Source organism: Diplodia corticola (genome assembly GCF_001883845.1).
Source record: "Diplodia corticola strain CBS 112549 chromosome Unknown scaffold21, whole genome shotgun sequence".
NCBI lineage: Eukaryota > Fungi > Ascomycota > Dothideomycetes > Botryosphaeriales > Botryosphaeriaceae > Diplodia > Diplodia corticola.
In genome coordinates this window covers 432,341-451,265 of record NW_017971500.1, presented here as the reverse complement: position 1 = coordinate 451,265, position 18,925 = coordinate 432,341, and the positions used below count along the sequence as shown (strand labels likewise).

The window sequence follows — 18,925 nt, the reverse complement described above, 5'->3', positions numbered from 1 at the left end:
GCTCCTTTGGCTCTCTCGTAGGCCACGCCATTCTTTACCAGTCCCCAGGACCCTACGCTCGTTACCGCTCCCCATACGCTTCGGTCGTATCCCAGGTCTTGACGATCTCCAGCCTTTGCCCGGTCCAAGTTCTTGTCCTCTGCCCTGATTCGACATCATGCGCTCCTCTGCTCTTATCGCCGCCTCGCTGGCCTCCGGTGCCCTGGCCGTTCCCATGCTCAACAAGCGCGGCGTCGCTGTTGGCGCCCCCGTCCCCGCCGTTGTGACCGATCTCGACATCGTGACCGTCACGAAGTATGTTACGGCCACCGGCCCCTGCCCTACCACGGGTGTCACCAACACCATCTCCGTCACCCAAGAGGCTGTCACGAGCTCCATGGTTGAGATCACGTCGTACACCAGTGCTGCCGAAACCCCTGCCGTCGCCGTCCCTGCTCCCGTTAGCTCCATCGCCGCGACCGTCAGCTCCGTTGTCGAGAGCATCGGCTCTGTCGTCGAGAGCGTTGCTACCAGCGTTTACGTTGCTCCCACCTCGGCCGCCGTGACCTCGGCCACCTACGAGGTTCCCTCCACCACCGAGGCCGCATCGACCACGCTGGCTCCGTCGACCACCGAGGCTGCCACGACCTCTTCCGCTGCTGGCGGCTTCAGCTCCTACGCCTTCTGCGCGACTACCTCGGTCGAGTCGACTGCGTCCCTTACTGCCCAGCCCACCGGCACTGTCCAGAAGAAGTGGCTGGCCTACCACAATGCCCACCGTGCTAACCACACCGACGGCTGCTCCATGTACTGGGACTACGACCTCGAGGCCAAGGCTCAGGACTCTGCCAACACCTGCGTCTATGAGCACACCGTGTCCTCGTAAGCCCCCTCGCCAAATCAAATCCACTTCCAGTGGCCATACTGACATTCGCAACAGCACCGACAACTTCGGCCAGAACATGGGCCAGTTCGAGTACACCACCTCGGGCCTCGGCACGGTCAACGACACCACCATGGAGAACGCTCCCGGTTTCTTCATGAACATGTACTACGAGGAGTACAACGACTTCGGCCCTTACTGGGGTGTTGAGAGCGTTCCTACCGACGGCCCCAACATTCTCCACTTCACGCAGATGATCTGGAAGACGTCGTTCTCCGTTGGTTGCGCCACCGCCAAGTGCAGCAACGACCAGCAGATGATCACCTTCTGCAACTACCGCTCTAGGGGTACGTTCGCCCCCTAATGTGTACGAAACGTTTTACTGACAGCTCACCAGGCAACATCCTTGCCGAGTACGCCGAGAACGTCGCCAACTTCATCTCCAGCCCCAACAAGCCGCTCTGCGCTGAGATCAGCTCCGACGCCACGGATGGCAGCTGCATCACCGATGCCGAGCTGGGCATCTAAATGACGAAGCGTTTGGGATGGTAAAATAAACCAACCCAGCTGCCACCTTTGGCACGTTCCACATATGCACGAATTTTGCGGATGGGATGATCTGGTGTTCTTCAACGATAACTACTTTTCTTGTTCATGTACATTGTTTAGGATGGCGCTCACCGGCTCCAGCTACTCTTGAGCCTTTGGCTGGGTGCGGTGTTCTCTGTCCTGTAGAAGAATTGTCTAGCGTGCACATTGAATGACGCGCACGATGTTACGTACCATTGCTCCCAAACACACACTTTCAAACGCGTCTGTGTTTGCTGTCATCAATCATCCTCTTCTACTTGGAGCAACACACAATGTACTTGTTCTGGAAAAGAGTCGGCACTCCTTTTTTGATATCTCATTATAGGATTCTGTGGTTGTCTTGAAAATCTCATTGTATAACAAATCTTTTCTGCTTGGTCAGTTGTGATGGTTTCACAAGCACACACGTCACACGGCCACCTATAATTTTTAGTAGGTCTGAGGGAGTGGTCTGACTCTTGCGTGATTGAATCGTACCCGGGCGAGTTCGCCGTTGCGCCAGACATGTCTGTCGAAAGTTTGGCTTGCCGAGTTTAAGGTAGGTGATTAGGTGGTGTTGGGTCGTTTGTAATGGCTTTGGTCAGAGACAGTGTCGTGCTATTGCACGCTCAATCGTCGGAGGGACAGACGCTGGATGGAACACAGTAGTAGGCCTGGCTTATTTTCTTTTCTTTTTGCTGATTATGGTGGACACGGTGAAAAAAGGCAAAAGAAGCTTAATTTTAAACTTACGTTTGCAGTAGGCCCGAAAGTCGGGATATAAATCTTACGAACAAACGAAAGCTTATTGGTGTTGACCTCGACTGCCCTCACAGGAAGAATGGACCGTCTTTTGCGGGACGCGGACGGATGATGTCTTTGCCACCAATTATGTGACCGGAGTTGACGGCGAGTTGGAGCCGAAGAGGAGCATTAGGCTCCAAAGAGAGGGATTAGAGTAGAAAAGAGGGGGAGGTTGAATACGGAGAGAGTCGGTGGGGTTTACTGAGGGGTTTTGATCCGTACTATTGAAAAGCAGTGGAGAAGGTACGAAATGTGGGAGAAATCAGGTTAGAAAATGCCCAAAGAAGAGGAGAGAGGCGGATACACGGCTGTCGAGCCTTGTTGACGTGCGGCGCAGCTGCGGCGTAGACAGAGTTCGATTTAGAATCACCGGGAACAGTTGATTTAAGCGCCCGCTTACCCGTTTAGGAAGGGAGCCACACTGCTCCGATTGGCCACACAATGCGGCGCAGTAGGCTGCTCCCCACACCCGCGCTTCTCGTCATCACACTTTTCCTACTTTTATTTTTTCCATGATTCGGCAGCAAAGCTCCGTGCCGTCCCATTGGTTGGAACGGCAGACCGCAGGCTCGCTTTCCTGTATAGGCAAGTCACAATGCATGCCGAGCTATTCTTGAGATCCACCACGGCTACGGGCCGCATGCGATGTCTATGAACTGAGCAACCTGGAGTCGCACATACAAGTACCGGTAGCCGCCGATATGCAGGGCCTTGCTAAGCAGCCATCTGCTCTCCGAGTTTCTTCCCCCCCTTCTGGTGGAGCAGTGCGTTTTGCCATCACGAAGACCAACCACATACGCTTGTACTCCCTCCCTCGATAGACAGTGAGCATGATGGTCGCTACCTCACTCACCTCCCTCCTACTCGCGTCATGCGTGCAGGCCAATGTCATCCCCCGAAGTACGTCCCGAAGAGCATGCCGCTTGACGTACGATGATCCTAACCTCTTACAGCAATAAACTCATCTATCGGCTCTGCACCATCCGAGAGTACCACAGCCCTCTCCTTCGCCTTCGCTAACGGGGATGCTGCCTCGAGCACCGCACCCTCCGAGACAACTGCCGCTCTCTCCTTCGCACTACCTAGTGAAGACGCCACTTCCTCGAGCCTCTCCTTCGCTTTACCCAGCAGCAGCAGTAGTGAAGATGCCAGCGTCGGCATCGACATGGGATTCACCCGGTCCACCACCTCGGAGCCTCAGACAATCGGCATCGACCTCGGCCCTTCGACCACAGCGAGCTCAAGAATAGTAGGAACTCCGGCCGGGACCCCAGCCGCTGGCACCCCGGCCGCTGGCACCAACAACACCGCTTCGGTCAGCGACCAGGGATTCGACTTCGGGTTCGGTCCCGGTCAAAACGGCCCAACCCTCGTCCTCACCGAGATCGGCGGATCCTTCGTCCTAGCTACCGTCGGAGCAGCAAGTTCGACGACCAACAAGCCACCCGCAACCACCGTCCCGACAGACTCGACAAAGACCGGCACTGGCACCCTCCCCGCGGCCACCACCACAGCCGCCGCACCTGGATCCGCCCCCGCCGCCACTACAGCCGACGCAGCAACATCGCCGCCGCCGCCCCCCTTCGAAGTCGGCGGCATCACCGTCTCCCAGAACTCGGACACGCAGCTTGTCGTCGTCGGCGGCAGCGGCAGCCAAACGCTGGCAGCCGGCTCCACCGTCGTCCTCGGCTCCGGCTCGTCCACGACGGCCGTCGCCCTCGCCACGTCGGGCGGCACGACGCGTGTCATCGTCGTCGACGGCTCTTCAACCGCAACCGCCACTGCCACCCCCGCCGCCGCCTCCGCCCCCGCCGCTACCACCGCCACCGACGCCGCTGCCACCATCGCCCTCGGCACCACCCAAGCCCTCCTCCACCCAGGCTCCACCCTGACCCTCGGCTCGGGCACCGCCACCACGGCCGTCGTGCTGCAAACAACGGGGAGCAACAACAACAACAACAACAACATCGTCGTCGTCGCCGACAGCCACACGACCTACACCGTCACCGCGCCCGCAGCAGCACCGACGCCAAAGACCACCACCACCACCACGGACGACGACGACGACGACACCACGGAAGACGCCGTCCGCCTCATCACCACCGGCCCCACGACCGAGCTCGTCGTCGCCGGCACGCAGACGTACACGTTCCGCACGGGCGGGCCGAGCGTCGCGCTGACGACCGACGGGGCGACGACCGTCATCGTCGCGGGATCAGGGAGCGGTGGGACGAGGATCCCAATCCCGACTGGGTTGGGGAGGAGTGGTGGGTCTGCTGCGTCGTCTTTTGCTGGTGCGTCTTCTGCTGGTGCGTCTTCTGGGGTCAGCGGCGACGGGTCGTCGTCGGCGGCGGCGGCTTCGTCGATGAGGACGGTGACGACGGCGGCGACGAGCGGGGGGACGACGACGACGCGAACGTCGGATCAGCCGTCGAGTGGGCTGGGCGGAGACGTGGGGTGGGCGACGGGGAGCGGCGCGGGCGCGAGCGCGAGCGCGAGTGCTGCGGGCGGCGCGATGGCGAGCGCGAGTGGGAGTAGCGCGGCCGGTGCGGCGGGGAGGATGGTGGGAGGGGCGGGTGGGACGGCTCGACTGGTGGTCGGGACGGGGCTCGTTGGGGTGGTGTTGAGTGCCGTGTTGGCGGTGGGTTTGTGATGGGATGTGGGGGAAAAAAAAGGGAATGTTTACTGGGTGGATTGGTGTGTTTTGTTTTGTACTGTCTTTTGCTTTTATGTTCGAATACCCAGGGAGGGAGAGAGAGGAAAGTGGAGAAGTGGAACGGAGAGGAGGAGGCTTGCAAGTAGTTAATGTCTTAAACTTTTTAGATGAGGGAAGAGACTTTGAGAAGGCAGTCATGATTATTTGCCACGAGTGAGGCATTGTACAGGATGGGGCTGAGTGTTGAGTATAAGAGCAGCACTGAGGTGAAGACGAAAAGCCATGACTGGTTTCCGCCACATTATTGAAAGTGGTTGGCTATAGCCCCAGAGATCCGTGGACCTTGGAACTGTTCAGAAGCCTGTTACCGATCATCAGTTTTCGGTGTCGCAACGTTGCTAATCGAAATGTCACCTACTGTGTTTAGGCATCAAGTTTCTCACCCCTCAGAGGAAGAGACCAAGCTCAGCCCATTACTATATTGAGCAACACCTCGAAAAGACAACGACCATTTTGTGGGGATATACAATGACAACAAGCGCGCTCTCCGTTACCAACCCGACAGACACCAAGCCCCATGCCAATCATCCTCCGGCGCCAGACGCCCGCGCTCTCCAAAACAACAACGGACCACGATCAAACAACCACCCGTCTCAGCCCCTCAGTCCCGCCCAACACCCTCTTGCCCGTCACCGCATCTCTCCCCCTCCCGTTCTCCCACCGGCCTTCCCTGCTCCCTTCCTCCTCCGCCCACGCGCCGTCGTCTTGCCCGACCACCCCCACCTCCTCGCCGTCACCGTTCGTGAACGCCTTGCTGCCCTCCATGAACGCCACTTGCCGCTCGTGCGTCCCCTCGACCCACCGGTGAATGCACGCGTAGCAGTACACCAGGCCGTAGGGGCTCGCCGTCGGGGTCTGCACCGGCGACACGCAGATGGGGCAGAGCGCGGAGTTGTCCGGGGCGGGGACGGTGAGGATGGGCAGCAGGGTGACGGAAGAGATGGGCGGCGACGGCTTGGGCGGCGGCTTCTCCTGCTTCAGCGCCGAGGGCTTAGACGGCGCCGTTGGCTTGGAAGAAGAAGAAGAAGAAGCACTTTGGGACGGCTTGGAGAGCGCGGGGAGCCCGCCGACGATGGGGGGTGGGAGCTCGAGGTCCGCAGCCGTCTGGCGGGACAGTTGGCGCGCGAAGTCGGAGGCGTGCCACCACTCGAGGAACTTGAGGGCGAAGATGGAGGTCGGTAGGAGGATGCGGAGGGAGCTCAGCGCGCGCTGGGAGACGGCTGAAGCGAGGGTTCGTGGGTGGAAGATGCTGTTCTGCTGGCCGGGCCTCGCGCCGGGGGTCGGCGTGTGGGCGGCGGGAGGCTTGGTCGCGAGCTCGATGGCGCGGTAGTCGGCGGCGTTGAGCCGGCGGAGGCGCGTGCCTACCAGCCACATGAACGGGCTGTGGTACTTTGACCCGTCGAACAGGTAGGCCAAGTTCCAGGCCAACAGCGCGAAGTAGTAGGCCGCATTGACGCTTGGGTACACTTTCCTTAGAAACCATTTGTAGTAGAAGAGGATGCGCTGTTTGAGCGTGGCGCCCTCGGGTAGACCCTCTCGATCCCGTCCGAAGCCCGGCGCGCCTTGCAGAACGCTCTGGTGCGCGGCATGTATGTCCCATCCTTCGTCCAGCTTCCTCTTGAGCCATGGCAGACCGACCATGACAGCCAGATTGCCCCAGACGTCGGCATTGCGCAGCTTGAGCGTCTCGCGCATCTGGTCGGCGGCGCCCAGCTGCGCGCGGCGTGCCTCTCCGCCCTTGATATGTAGCACGCGCTCACGCTTCAAGCCATAGAAGTTCTCGGTGAAGCCGCCGCCATAGGTACGTAGGAAATGCCGCTCGACCAGCAGCGACAGAAGCGCGTACACTTCATCGAACGAATTGAGAATGGGCAGCAAGTATCGCGGGTGCCTGTGGGTGGCGACGGCGAGTAGGTAGCGGAGGGAGGGTGGCAGCAGAGCAGCCAGTTGCTGTTCGGAGAGGAGCTCTGTTGCGCCGTTAGACGTCAATGCTTTGTGAACTGTGTAGATGTACGAGGAGAACACGCACCGAACAGCGACGGCTTCAGTTCATCGAAGCCGTCTTGTTGGCTCGACAGATACTCCATCGTGCCTGCTGCTCATCGCTGTCTGAAGCGGGTCGCGGCAGCTCATTGCCAGAGGATGACTATGCGGCCGAGCGAACCGTCGGCGGATGACAGCTGCTAAGCCGAGGTGCCCTGACGTTGCGTCGAGGCCCGTGCGAGACCGAATCAAACACACGTGAGCGGCAACAACTTCTGGAGTGCCCTTGAGCAACACGAATAGTGTCCAGACTTTTTGAAAGAAGAAAGCATGAATTTCATTGAAAACGCAGCCCGCCCCTCTGTCGAGTTTCGGGAAACTCCATTTTTGTGCATCCAGAACGCCTGAAATTTCGCCACCCCATGCTAACCTTGCCTCGACGAGAAAATATAGCTCCCCTACACTTCCTCGCCCTCGTCCATATTGAGATCTTCCATCTCCTCCAGCAGCTGATCCATGGGGATCTGGAGACCCTCGTCCTCCTCGTCCTCGTCTTCCTCCATCTCCTCCGGCTCTGCTGGCTTCGGCGCATGCTGGCTCTTGTACAGCGCAATACCTGCGCGGAAATCTTCGTCCTCCTCCACGTCGCGCAAGAACATCTCAAAGTCGCGCTCGAGGCGGTCCTGGTCTTGCTTTCGGGGCGCCATCTCGCTTTCCTCCTTGGCCATGCGCTTGACCTTCCAGGCGCGTCTGCGCCTGTGCCTGCGGGGGTACTGCTTCTTCACAAGCATTACATCCGGGATGGTTGACGAGTATTGCTTGTTGTTCTCGAGCTCATCCAACAGGTCGTTGTTGAAATTGGTGCCCTGCAGATGGTACCCCATGACAGAGTCGCCAACGTTCAGAATGCCGCCCAAGTGGGTTCTTGTGTAGAAAGTCTGGTCGTTCGATCCCAGGTCCGACGCGCGAGCCACGGTTGCCTCGGCCAGGACATAGCGGCCCTTGACAGGGCCAAGAGGCTCGATGTCGAGGACCATGAACTCGACCAGCTCGGTGACATCGGCGAGAGGCGTGAAAGGGGCGCGCCAATAGACGTCAGGGCTGATGTCTGCCGTTTGGAGAGTCTGGGGATCGAGTACTTGGACGGCAGTTCCGATACGGCTGCACAGAGTCATGGGCGGGATGTTACCAAGCTGCTTGGCCAGCTTGATGGGCAGAACAATCAAGTCGTCCTTGCAGATTGGAACAATCTCGACCGAGTAGGAGAACTTGTACGACTTGACAGACGTGTGTGTATCCATGGAAATAAGCTCCTGAGACTTCTTGGCGAAGACGGGCACGACAGACTTCAGGAAATCGACAAACTTCTCGGCCTGGTTCCGGGCGGCAAAGAAAAAGTCGATGCCCTCATGGGTCTCCTTGATGTTGATGGTATCCCTATGGGCCATGTGCTTCAAAATGAGCTGTTCGAGAAAGAGGAAGGTGCGCTTGTGGGTCACCTTCTGGCGCACCTGAACGCTGGCCCTCCAGGTGTTGTGGGTGTAGCTCTTGGCGCAGTCCGGGCACTGCTGGTTGGCGAGGACATATTCGACCTCAAAGGACTGCTGCAGAATGGTGTCCTGGAAAGCCTCCTGCTGGATTGTGATCTTGACCTTGATCCTTCTCGAATGAGGCTCGGTCCAGATGAAGCTGGCGTCGATGATGCGCACTTTGTTCAGGCCGCGCAGCTTCCGGAGACACAGTGCAAGCAGTTCGCGAGACTCGGGCTGGGCAACGATCCACTGGGCGGGCGGCGACATCCATCTGTTGGCGGGGTTAGAAGATTTGGCGCATGATGTAATGCCTGGCGACATACCTGTCGCAATCTCTGCACGAGTGCAGCACGGCCTCACGCTGGATTCCCCCGCTAATGTCGACCGTGAGTTTTATGCAGTCGTAGCAGAGCGCGCCCGAGGAAGTAGTGCCGTCGATGGGGGCGCCGCAGTTGCAGCACAGAATAGTTGCGGCATTGTGCGCGGCGGGCTGGAAGGACACAGCGCCGTCGTCCAGATCCATGGACATGGTGGGCAAAGGGAAGGCGGGTATCTCGAGCGTTGGAAGATGAGTTGAGGCGGAGGAGAAGAGGCGAAGAGGGCTGGGCGGTCGCAATATTTGCCCCACGAAGCTCTGGCAAAGGTCTGGGAATAATTGTCAGCAGGAAAAGATGCGCCTTATCGATAGCGCAATAATGTCGCTGCCGCCGCCTCCTCCGCGCCTCACGCTGGCTTAGCGCTATGAACCTGTCCTTCTTGCCTCCGCCGCCCGATTTCCACTGAACAGCGCCATGGCTGCCTCCAGGGTGATCGCGTCCGGTATCCGATGTGGCGCCTGCCGCACGCGTTTCTCCAGGTCAATTGTCTCGCTCGCTGGCCTCGATTCCTCCGCCGCCGCCCGGCCATCTGCTCGCGCGACCACCAGGCCTTTTACTACCGCGCCATTGCGCCTCTCCGACGACCACACCAGAAAGGAGCCGCACCTGGACGATGCCGAATCCGCTCCTGCAACAACCTCTCCATCCGCAGACCCCCAGGCTGCGTCGGTGCCTTGGTACCTCCAAGTCGATGCGCCCCAACAGCCGCTCGACGCCTCCGCACACCCATTAGCCGACAGACATCGTATCCCCGCACTCCCCGACCACCCCCCGGAAATTCTCGAGGGCTTTCTTCAATATGTCTCTGTAGACCTTGGCATCGACGACCTCTCTCTCCTCGATTGTCGGCACCTGGATCCGCCGGCGGCGCTTGGCGCCAATCTGCTGATGCTCTTTGGGACGGCACGCAGTGAGAAACATCTTCACGTGTCTGCAGACAGGCTCTGTCGGTGGCTGAGGACCGAGTACAAGCTGAGCCCTCACGCTGATGGCCTGCTGGGCCGGAATGAGTTGAAGCTGAAGCTGAGACGAAAGGCGCGAAAGGCGAGGATGCTTTCGAATGCTGGCGTGCCCGAAAGTAGTCTTGCTGCTGATGACGGCATCCGAACCGGCTGGATCTGTGTCAATGTTGGCTCCGTCAAGGCCGCCGAGTCCACCCCAAAGGCCGATACAGAAATCAAAGGCTTCGTTGGCTTTGGTGGAAAATCAAAGGGCGTGAGCATTGTCCTGCAGCTGTTCACAGAGGAGAAGAGGGCTGAGCTTGATCTTGAGCATTTGTGGAATGGGGTGTTGAAGACTGACCGCAGGAGGAAGGAAATGTCGACTCCCGACGACGAACTCACCCAACGCATGGACAAAGCGCACAACCCTAATGGTGTTGTACTTGCTGACACCAGTGTCGCTGAAAGCTCGAACCCGTTTCAACATACTGATCCTCGGGCCCCGTTGCAGACCCGCGCGTTCCACACTACAAGAGCGAAAGCAAACGGTACGAGAATGGCGTTTGAAAGAGCTGGGAATCACTCTTTGGCTAACAATGGGTTAAGGCCTAGGGGAGTACCAATGAGTACTATTTCGGATTCAAGGAACTCTCCGTTCAACGACGAGACTTCCTTGAAAATCCGCTATGGGGCACGGCCAGACGAATATGGTGATGCCATAGCGCTTGCCAAGAGGCTTGAGCTGTTGCGCCAGATGCCTACGGAGGAAAAATTGAAAGCTTTGGGAACCGGAGATTGCCTACAAGCGAATAACTCAACCCCTTTTCTCAAGGGTTTCTATGAATGCGTCCCCGAGAACCCAGGTGTCGTCCACTATGAAGCAATCATGCAGCTTTACCTTATTGCTCGATCGGTCGATCACCCGAGCTACTCGGTCTTCTTCATCCAAAACCTACTCCGAGAAATGCAAGTTGCAGGGATTCGCGTTCCGGAACACATGTTTCTTGCCAGTCTCCGCACCTTTCTATCAAGCGAACATCCCGGCGAGAAGTATGAGGACAGTGCGCGCCGGCGATACCAGATCGTGTTTTCCATCCTCTACGCAATGCAAGGCCATTCTTATGCCTTTCTCACAGACGAGATCATCCTGATGCTTCACAAGTCTGTCTCAACGCCTCCCAGCGACCTCAAAGCCCAACTCCAGGATCCAGTGAACGTGGAGAGGCGAAAGGAGTACAACTCATCCGTTCGCCATGAACTCCTGCACCAAATAGACATGCTCGACATACCTCTGAAGCGCCAAACCTTTGCCGATTTACTCACAAACCACGCTATGCTGGGGGACATGGACGGCATGTGGCACGTCTGGAGCTCCACGGCTTTGGCCATGTACTCCAGATCGGCATACATGTACGCGGTGGCCCTGAACGGCGTTGCGTTTACCGGTAACCAAAAAGACTGCATCAAAGCCGTACGAGATTGCGTCATCACGATGGGGCAAGAGGTGCCTCCAGTGGAACTGGAAGGTGATGTCCGGGACGCATTGATGAGATGCCTCCTGGTCATCGAACCGGATATAGATACGTCTTGGGAGCGTGGCGGCAGAAAGGGAGAGTGGTTGAGCCTTTGGGATCGGTGCATGCGAGACCTACAAGATGAGAGGGCAAAGCAGAAAGCGGCTCCAAAAAGGCCAGTGCCTAAGGGCGGTGTGCTGAAGTCATCTATGAGCAAGTCAGTTCGGTACGGAATGTAAACTAGATGTTTTATATCCATAGTGTAGACTACCAAGAAGACACGAGCATTGCTCATCCTCTCCCCAAACTTCGGTGGTGGAAAGTCATGAAATACAGCCGATCTATTTCCATGTTGGGTCTTCTTATCGATAACCAAATTGTGTCTCCGGCAATTTTCTATGCCGCATCGTCTCCTCCGAAGCGTCTCCCAGCGCTTCACCAGGACTCGCCCATCATGTCCGCCCGCAAAAGAAACGAATGGCTCGAGACCGACGACGCCAGCGACGATGAGGACGCCGGCTACAACTCGGAAGCCGAGGAGCAGGGCAGGAGCCGCGCAACGGCGCTCGCCGGCCGCGCTTCCAAGCGGCGCAAGGTCGACGAGTCGGACGACGAATCCGCAGACGACGACGACGACAACGACGGCTTTGATCCCTCCCTGCTGCGCAAGGCGGATGCCAGGAGCGTCCCCAAGCCCGCCGGACTCGCCGCCGAAGAAGACAACGCACCGGAGGAGGAAGAAGCGGACGCCGCCGCCGCCGCCGCCGACGACGACGACGACGGCAACGACGACCCGCTAGAACCCGCCGCGGCGGCCAAGAGGCCGCTGAGCGCGAAGAAGCTGGAGAAGGCGCAGAAGGCGGTCAAGAAGACGGGCGTCGTGTACCTGTCGCGCATCCCGCCGTTCATGAAGCCGGCGACGGTGAAGTCGCTGCTGAGCCAGCACGGCGCCGTGGGCCGCGTCTTCCTGACGCCCGAGGACCCGGCCGCGTACCGCCGCCGCAAGCAAGGGGGTGGCAACAAGAAGAAGTCGTACGTCGACGGCTGGGTCGAGTTCGTCGACAAGAGGGACGCCAAGGCGTGCGTCGGCCTGCTCAACGCCAAGATCGTCGGCGGCAAGAAGGGCGGCTACTACTACGACGACGTGTGGAACATGCGCTACCTCACCGGCTTCAAGTGGCATCACTTGACGGAGCAGATTGCCAACGAGAATGCGGAGCGCGCGAGCAAGATGAGGGCGGAGATCTCGAGGAGTACGAGGGAGAACAAGGAGTTCATCCAGAATGTGGAGCGGGCAAAGATGTTGGAGGGCATGGCGGCGAAGAAGAAAAGTAAGAGTGCAGGAAAGCAGGGTGTTGCGGCGCCTGTACCGGATGGGAAGGATGTTAGGAGACAATTCAAGCAGGCGGAGGTCAAGTCGAAGAAAACGAAGGATGTGCCCGAACAGCCGGCAGAGGTCAAGAGGGTGTTGTCGAAAATCTTCTAAAGGTTTATGTGCTGTGGAGTTCATACGAGCATCGGCGCAACAGAAGGTCCAACATATTTTATCATGCAAAAGCACAAGATATCCAATTGTTTTTACTGTCCACACCATTGCCTACCCATGGATGAGGAGACAATCTTGCGGCTCTTATTCCTCGTAGCTGCGCCCAAAATTCCGCCAACCTTTCAGCCCCCTTTTCCCAACCCACGTCATTGTGTAAGTGATGCGCTGCGTCCAATTCAACGTATCTTACACCACGGCCAGCGGTCCCTTCGCCCTGCTCAAGTGCATTCACTTCATCCTCGACGCCATCCACCTTCTTCTCTTTCACCAATTCCCCATGCGCGCCCCTATATTCTTCCACCATCTCCTTCATCAGCCTCGTCCCATCAATTTGTCTCCTCTACCCGCCACCACCAGCACCTTCTGCCCACCGCTTTCCCAGCCAACAAGATTCAGCAAAACATTCCTTGGGTAGGCCAATCGCTGCATCATCTGGTTTGGCCAAATCATGCTTTCGTAATCGGTCATGCAGGTCCTCTGGAACTCCTCCACGGCGGAGTCCGGCACCGTGGGGCTGAAGAAAGCGCCTATGACGACGGGAAAAGTTGAGAGTGGCGAGAGCGGGTGGTTGAGATGGAAGAGGACGCGGATGGAAGTTCCAGGGGGCTATGGGGGGTGGGGATGTGGGTGCAGGTGATGCCGGGGCGGAAGGGTGAGGGATGCTATTGGGTGAGAGGAGGTGGATGGGCAGGGAAGGCGCCAGAAGGGTGGCTAGAGTATTGCTAATGGTGCTGTTGTGGCTGGTTAGTTCGAGAAGGTAGGTGGTTGATGCGCAATGGCTGTGTGTTTTGGAGAATGTGGATGAGGAATAGAAAGGCAGGTGTGGGAGAGTAGTGGTTTGAATTGCTTTCTTAGCTGAGGAAGTCGTGGTTTTCATTTGAATCGGTGGAAGGATTGAAGAAAAATTAGCCTGCGTCTTCTTCCCCGCTTGTGAGCTGTAATAGTACTTCCATTCCTTATGCAGCTTTACGTTTGCGTGAATGTGACCCGCCTACATCTCAGCCGCAGCTTGGCGAGATCCATCCAGCTTTCGTACCTGTGACTCTCTCGGAATTCTCCGTGAGTCAGATCTGGAAAGTTCCAACTTTCTTCTTCCACTATCGTTGTTCGGTCGGGCTCTTTCCCGAGGGGTTCGATATTGTGGATGTCGGATTCAATATGGCTTGGATGAGGATAGGCCATCCCCATGTCGAACCATGATCAGAACCAAGGTTTTAGCCAGGCGGATGATTCGGAAACGATGTGTTTTGCTGAAATCGACGCCGATGCGAGTGGGAGGCAGTGTGCAGAGTAGAATGTGAGGCATGCGAGGACATCTAGTCGAAGTCCCACTGTTGTAGACATCGAACCAAGACCTTCTTCTGCGCACTCGAAAGCCACTGCAACTTCGAGGACCACTCCTCCTCTCGAAGCACCTTACACACTCTCAGCCGCAAAGCCGCCACACACACACACCCATCCATCCATCCATCCCTCTCACCAAGAGAGAAAAACAATCACCCACCCAACGCCTTCTTCACCAACTCCAACGGCCTCTCCCCCATCGGAATCTGCAGCGCCAACTCATGCCCCCTCTCGCTCATCTTCCCCCACGTCTTCCTCAAAATCGCCACCACCTTCTCCTCGTCGTACCCCCTCTCAAACTCCTCAAACTGATCGTCCAAGAAAACCAAACACGCCACGTCCTCCAGCACCTGCGTCTCGGGATCTGCACCACCGCCCTTGCCCGCCAGCAGCCCATCCTTCCGCACCAGCGCCGCCACGCGCTCCGCCTCAGCCTCGCCGTACCCCGCCTCCGCGCACATGCCCCGCGCCAGCTCCGCCTGCCGCTTCTTCAGCGCGTTGCGCCAGCCGTGGTAACCCGCCTTGGTCGCCGGGTAGCCGTCGCGCGGCACCTCCCACCGCCGCAGGTGCTGCGCCCGCACCGCGAGTCGCAGCGCCTCCGATGCCGCGCCCGCGTCGGACGACGACGCCGACGTCGATGATGATATGTGCTTGTCGAGGTAGGCCGTCATCTTGTTGGCGTAGTGCAGCTCGTAGGGGACTTCTTCTTCGGCGCCGGCGGGGCCGGCGGCCTTTATCTTCTTCGGGTCGAGCGCGTGCGCGGCGTCGATGGCGGCGAGGGCCTTTTCGTAGGGCGTGGACATGGTTGACGTTGGGCAAGCTGGAGGGGAGAGGCTCGGCGAATGGGGGGAAGGACGTTTTGAAGGTGGGGTGGAGGGATTGGCTGGAGCAGTCGTGAGGTGCGAGAACTGCGGGAGGAGGGGTTGCAGTGGAGTGGTGAGACAAAAAAAAAATTAACTTGGGAGGGAGGGGTAGAGGGGTTCGCGGGGCAGTCGCGTTATCTCAGCCCATCGATAGCTTAGCTTAGCTATTTTGCCCTTGATTTCTACCTATCATCATTCCCTTTTTCTTTTGCGTTTCGGCGCCGAACATAACACTATTTTGGACGCGTCTGATAGGTGGGAAGCCGGCTTTTGCCGCAGCGGCTGCCGAAGATGCCGATTAGCATCTACTCATGTCCTCGATCGTCGACCTTTTATGGAGCAATTTGAATTTCCTTTCCAATATTCTCGGCTCAGCCGGCTCCGAAGCTGACAAATACTTGATTCTTGGAATGTCTTAAACATGATATTGCAGGACGGCTCGGATCAGAGTGGAAGCTCTTCTAAATTCAACCTGAGGCGATGCTTGCGTCCACATGACTCGCCGTGGCCTATATGGTCATGGATCCGCAACTCCGAAATGACGCACTTTGGTACCAAAGGGAACAAAGGCTTGTGATAGCCAAGCACATGAAGAGTAGCGAGCAGTGAAGGTGTCGTGCCACGTTAAAGAACCTATTTTAAAATCAAGCACACCGTAGAAATGACCGGAAAAGCGCCGTTCCAACCCATATCGTGACCTCGTTTGGTGCCAAATATCCGATTACCTTTCCATGACCATCCAATTATAGAGCACACTCCAAGAAGGTGCTTGTCCAATAGCAGGAGGGAAGAAATCAAATGTCGAGCATGCTGCGCACTCTTTGCGGAGGAGGATAATTCTCCGCAAGGGTTTCACCAGTCATGCCAGTGCGCTCGGTGGTGCCAGTCGCAGTGCTCTCATTATCATCGCTGTCAGCTCTACGCAGGTGCCGGCTCTCCCCGTCTCCGGTGGTGTGAGGATCGCGGAACGGGTCCTCGGATGCATTGTCTGCTCTCTGACGGCTTCGGTTGCGCATCTGGCCATTACTCGGAACGTCGTAGTAAGCCGGAGGGTTCCTGCTCATATCGCCGAGTTCCACATTTGCACTCGGAGGGGATAGGTCACGCCCCTGCCGGTCTGCTTCAGGGCCTTGACTAGCGAGAGCGCGTAAGTGTTGTTCTGGTGTCAGATGTAAGTCGCCCTGTGCCTTCCTCCACCAAGATGGTTTCATGGTAATTCCAAGCTCCGCGTCTGCCGCGTGGCCTCGCTCTCTTCTTTGCTCGATGATCAGCTTATCCTCATTGGCATCAATGTATCCAAAGACGTTGAACAAAATCAGCAGCAGGATCGTAGTTCCATAGCCGAGTCCGTACGGCCACCCGGGTTGCACATCGTACTTCAGCAGGCTGATGTCCCAAATCCAAGCCGAAGCCAGAGCGTATGCAAGGCGAATAGCCAGTATGTTCAGAGCCAGAAACAGCTTGGTCGGACAGTACGCACAGAAACTGTTGATCCTGGCCATAACACCGCCGCTCTCAGGCTTGGGACGATAGTGGTGCAGTGAATGATGAAGTGACACAATTGTGACAATCCAAGCCATCACCGAGAGGACGGCAGCTGCTTTGAAGCGCGCATCGGTCGCCGAGGATTCGGCATAATGAGACTGTTGCCAAGGAGAGCGTTGATATTGAAGCTTGGTCCAGGAACGAGGAATTTCCATGAAGAAGCTCTGGTTCTATCAGCATTATTGGCACGACCTTGTTTCAGGATTTGACCTACCAGCCAGGCAAACATGTAGAAGACCAAGGGGAGGTAGAATTCGACCCTGCTACGCCGGTCATCCTGGGGCAGATGGAACGGGTCTCGGTCGTAGATTTGCCTCTCTTGCCAAGAGCCCCTGCATTTTGTCAGCAGCGATAAAGCGAGTGAGATGGCTCCACACCAACCAGTGTCTCACAGCTTCCCAGACCATGGCCAAGGTTCCCGGGAGCATCAGGGTGTAGAAGAAGCTTTGCAGAATGATAGGGAGGCCCTGTAGGTAGAAACGATCCACATCAACACTTGCGATAGTGCTGATCATGCCGCATGCGGCCACAAAGCACATCCAGTACCATTGCCATCGTCTTCCGATCACCCTGAACCTCTTGTCTTCACGCAGAAACAGCCTCCCGTGCTTTCGGAGATTGATAAGAGTGAACATGATGCTTGCTCCAAAGATACAAGCAAACCCAATGCCGGCTCCGCCGCGTGCGTGAATGCGGTAGTAGGGAAGATAGCAGGAGGTGCCGTTGATCCAGCTACCGTTGGACATCATGACGGGTTGATATTTGTTGAAGATCAGGTAGCATCGCGATGCGTTCGATATAGTGCCATTGTCGTATATGGTGTAGTTGAAATGCTCAAGAGCAGTCAGGTTGAAGTGTATGCCATTGATTACCGTGTCGGTCGCATTGTTGCCGTCCGGGAACGCGAGCAGTTCGCGGAGGTTGAGGAGCGGCATGGCGGAGAGCAGAAGTCGCGCGCGCCAGATGGCGACGCTTAGAGACGATGGAGCCGCGTGAGGGCTGAGGATCCACAGCAGCAGCTGTAGTGGGGGTGGAGATGGTGGTGCGCTGCCAAGTGTGGAGAAGCAGACGACGGAAGCTACCCGCGCCCTCCCGGCGGGGAAACGGCAGCGCTGAGTGAGCGCTCAGACCCCACCGCAACGCGGAACGTGTGGAGCGACGGCTCGTTGAGTGCGCGGCGTGGGTTGAGCAGCGCGTGGAGCTGTGTGACGTTTGTCGCAGGACGCACACGGCGAGTCGCAGGCGCAGTGATTGCAGTCGGCCGAGCCAGCGGACCAAGAAGCAACCGCAGGCGATGACGCAGATCAGCGGCGCTGTGCTGCAACCCCTGCAAAACACCAAACACTGCTCGGCATGATAACGTATCCACTGCAAATTTTGCCAATGCCTCAATTGGAACGGCTTGCCCCGTAATTTCTGCAGGGCATCCGAAGTTCAATCTCGACGGAGGTGGCTTCTGGAAAAGGCAACTCGATGGCATCGCCACAAGGCTGCATGCACGCCCCCGCGAGTAAGGTTCGCCCCTCCTGGGCAGTCGGCGTGACGGCCGTTCCCGCCGCGACGACGATGTGCGCGGTTGATCTGCCTCGCACTGTACGGATTACCGTCACACCGTTTCGTCATCATCCTTAGCCGACCGGCTGTTGATCAGCCCTGGACAGCCCCGAACAGCCAGCGGCGCGTTTCGAGACGTGGGATCGTCCAGCAGCGACTGCCGAGCAGAAGCGCCATGTCCGTGGTGGCAAGCGATTGCACAGGAATGCGGCCTCAGGGGCTCAGCAAGCCCTTTTCCAAGGTACCTGCCTAGTCGACTCGTGAGAAACTAGAGAGTGCCGAGACACACGAGAGCTGCTGATTGACAGAACCATGGCGGCGGGATGCTCGCAGCGCGGGGACCAGTTCTGCAGTGGCGCGCATGGCGATTTTCCCCTTGAGCACTGATGTGTAGATTGGCCAAGCCATGGCACGATGGGCTATACGAGGGCGGCAGGCTGCGCTGCGCAGCTGGTGAAGCGTACCCACGATCTCCCGGCCCTGCAGATCTTGACCGGGACGGTGGACACGCCGGCAATTTGGGGCGACGTTTGACACGCTTGGCACCTCTTAGCCCCAGTCGGGCCTTTGCGAGCGGCGGACGGACGCTGGTATTTTTGGCGCCGCCTGGGTGTCGCGGGCCCAGCAGGGCAACCTGACCGAAGACCCTCCCGGCTCTCGCAGCCAGAGACCGTGCGCGTGGGTGGGGAGTTCGCGCGTTGCGTCGAGAGCGCCGTCCCCGACTCAGCCCTGCCAGCCTCCATTACATGCATAAAACCTTGTTCGTGGGTTTTG

The 18,925-nt window shown here is 57.8% G+C and overlaps 7 protein-coding genes across 7 annotated transcripts; 3 read left to right on the top strand and 4 right to left on the bottom strand.

Moving 5' to 3' along the window:
* Positions 1-157: 157 nt before the first annotated feature.
* BKCO1_21000140 (allergen v5 tpx-1-related protein) lies at positions 158-1,390 on the top strand (the record flags this gene model as incomplete). The annotated part of the gene is made up of 3 exons (XM_020272653.1): positions 158-861; positions 920-1,209; positions 1,260-1,390. 3 exons carry the CDS (start codon positions 158-160, stop codon positions 1,388-1,390), a joined length of 1,125 nt encoding a protein of 374 aa, XP_020131038.1.
* Positions 1,391-3,066: 1,676 nt separating this feature from the next.
* On the top strand, positions 3,067-4,889 carry BKCO1_21000139 (phytanoyl-dioxygenase protein; the record flags this gene model as incomplete). Its single annotated transcript, XM_020272651.1, has 2 exons — positions 3,067-3,136; positions 3,190-4,889. The coding sequence occupies 2 exons, from the start codon at positions 3,067-3,069 to the stop codon at positions 4,887-4,889; spliced, it is 1,770 nt and encodes a 589-aa protein (XP_020130959.1).
* Positions 4,890-5,528: 639 nt separating this feature from the next.
* Positions 5,529-7,039, bottom strand: BKCO1_21000138 (peroxisome biosynthesis protein (pas10 peroxin-12); the record flags this gene model as incomplete). The annotated part of the gene is made up of 2 exons (XM_020272650.1): positions 5,529-6,919; positions 6,982-7,039. 2 exons carry the CDS (start codon positions 7,037-7,039, stop codon positions 5,529-5,531), a joined length of 1,449 nt encoding a protein of 482 aa, XP_020130960.1.
* A 354-nt stretch (positions 7,040-7,393) lies between these two features.
* On the bottom strand, positions 7,394-8,996 carry BKCO1_21000137 (60s ribosomal export protein nmd3; the record flags this gene model as incomplete). The annotated part of the gene is made up of 2 exons (XM_020272649.1): positions 7,394-8,738; positions 8,791-8,996. 2 exons carry the CDS (start codon positions 8,994-8,996, stop codon positions 7,394-7,396), a joined length of 1,551 nt encoding a protein of 516 aa, XP_020130953.1.
* A 262-nt stretch (positions 8,997-9,258) lies between these two features.
* Positions 9,259-12,785, top strand: BKCO1_21000136 (pre-rrna-processing protein esf2; the record flags this gene model as incomplete). The annotated part of the gene is made up of 2 exons (XM_020272648.1): positions 9,259-11,516; positions 11,561-12,785. The coding sequence occupies 2 exons, from the start codon at positions 9,259-9,261 to the stop codon at positions 12,783-12,785; spliced, it is 3,483 nt and encodes a 1,160-aa protein (XP_020130954.1).
* Positions 12,786-14,341: 1,556 nt separating this feature from the next.
* BKCO1_21000135 (glutamyl-trna synthetase) lies at positions 14,342-14,992 on the bottom strand (the record flags this gene model as incomplete). Its single annotated transcript, XM_020272647.1, has 1 exon — positions 14,342-14,992. One exon carries the CDS (start codon positions 14,990-14,992, stop codon positions 14,342-14,344), a length of 651 nt encoding a protein of 216 aa, XP_020130955.1.
* Positions 14,993-15,846: 854 nt separating this feature from the next.
* Positions 15,847-17,532, bottom strand: BKCO1_21000134 (uncharacterized protein; the record flags this gene model as incomplete). Its single annotated transcript, XM_020272646.1, has 3 exons — positions 15,847-16,761; positions 16,812-16,929; positions 16,979-17,532. 3 exons carry the CDS (start codon positions 17,530-17,532, stop codon positions 15,847-15,849), a joined length of 1,587 nt encoding a protein of 528 aa, XP_020130956.1.
* Between the last annotated feature and the right edge of the window lie 1,393 nt (positions 17,533-18,925).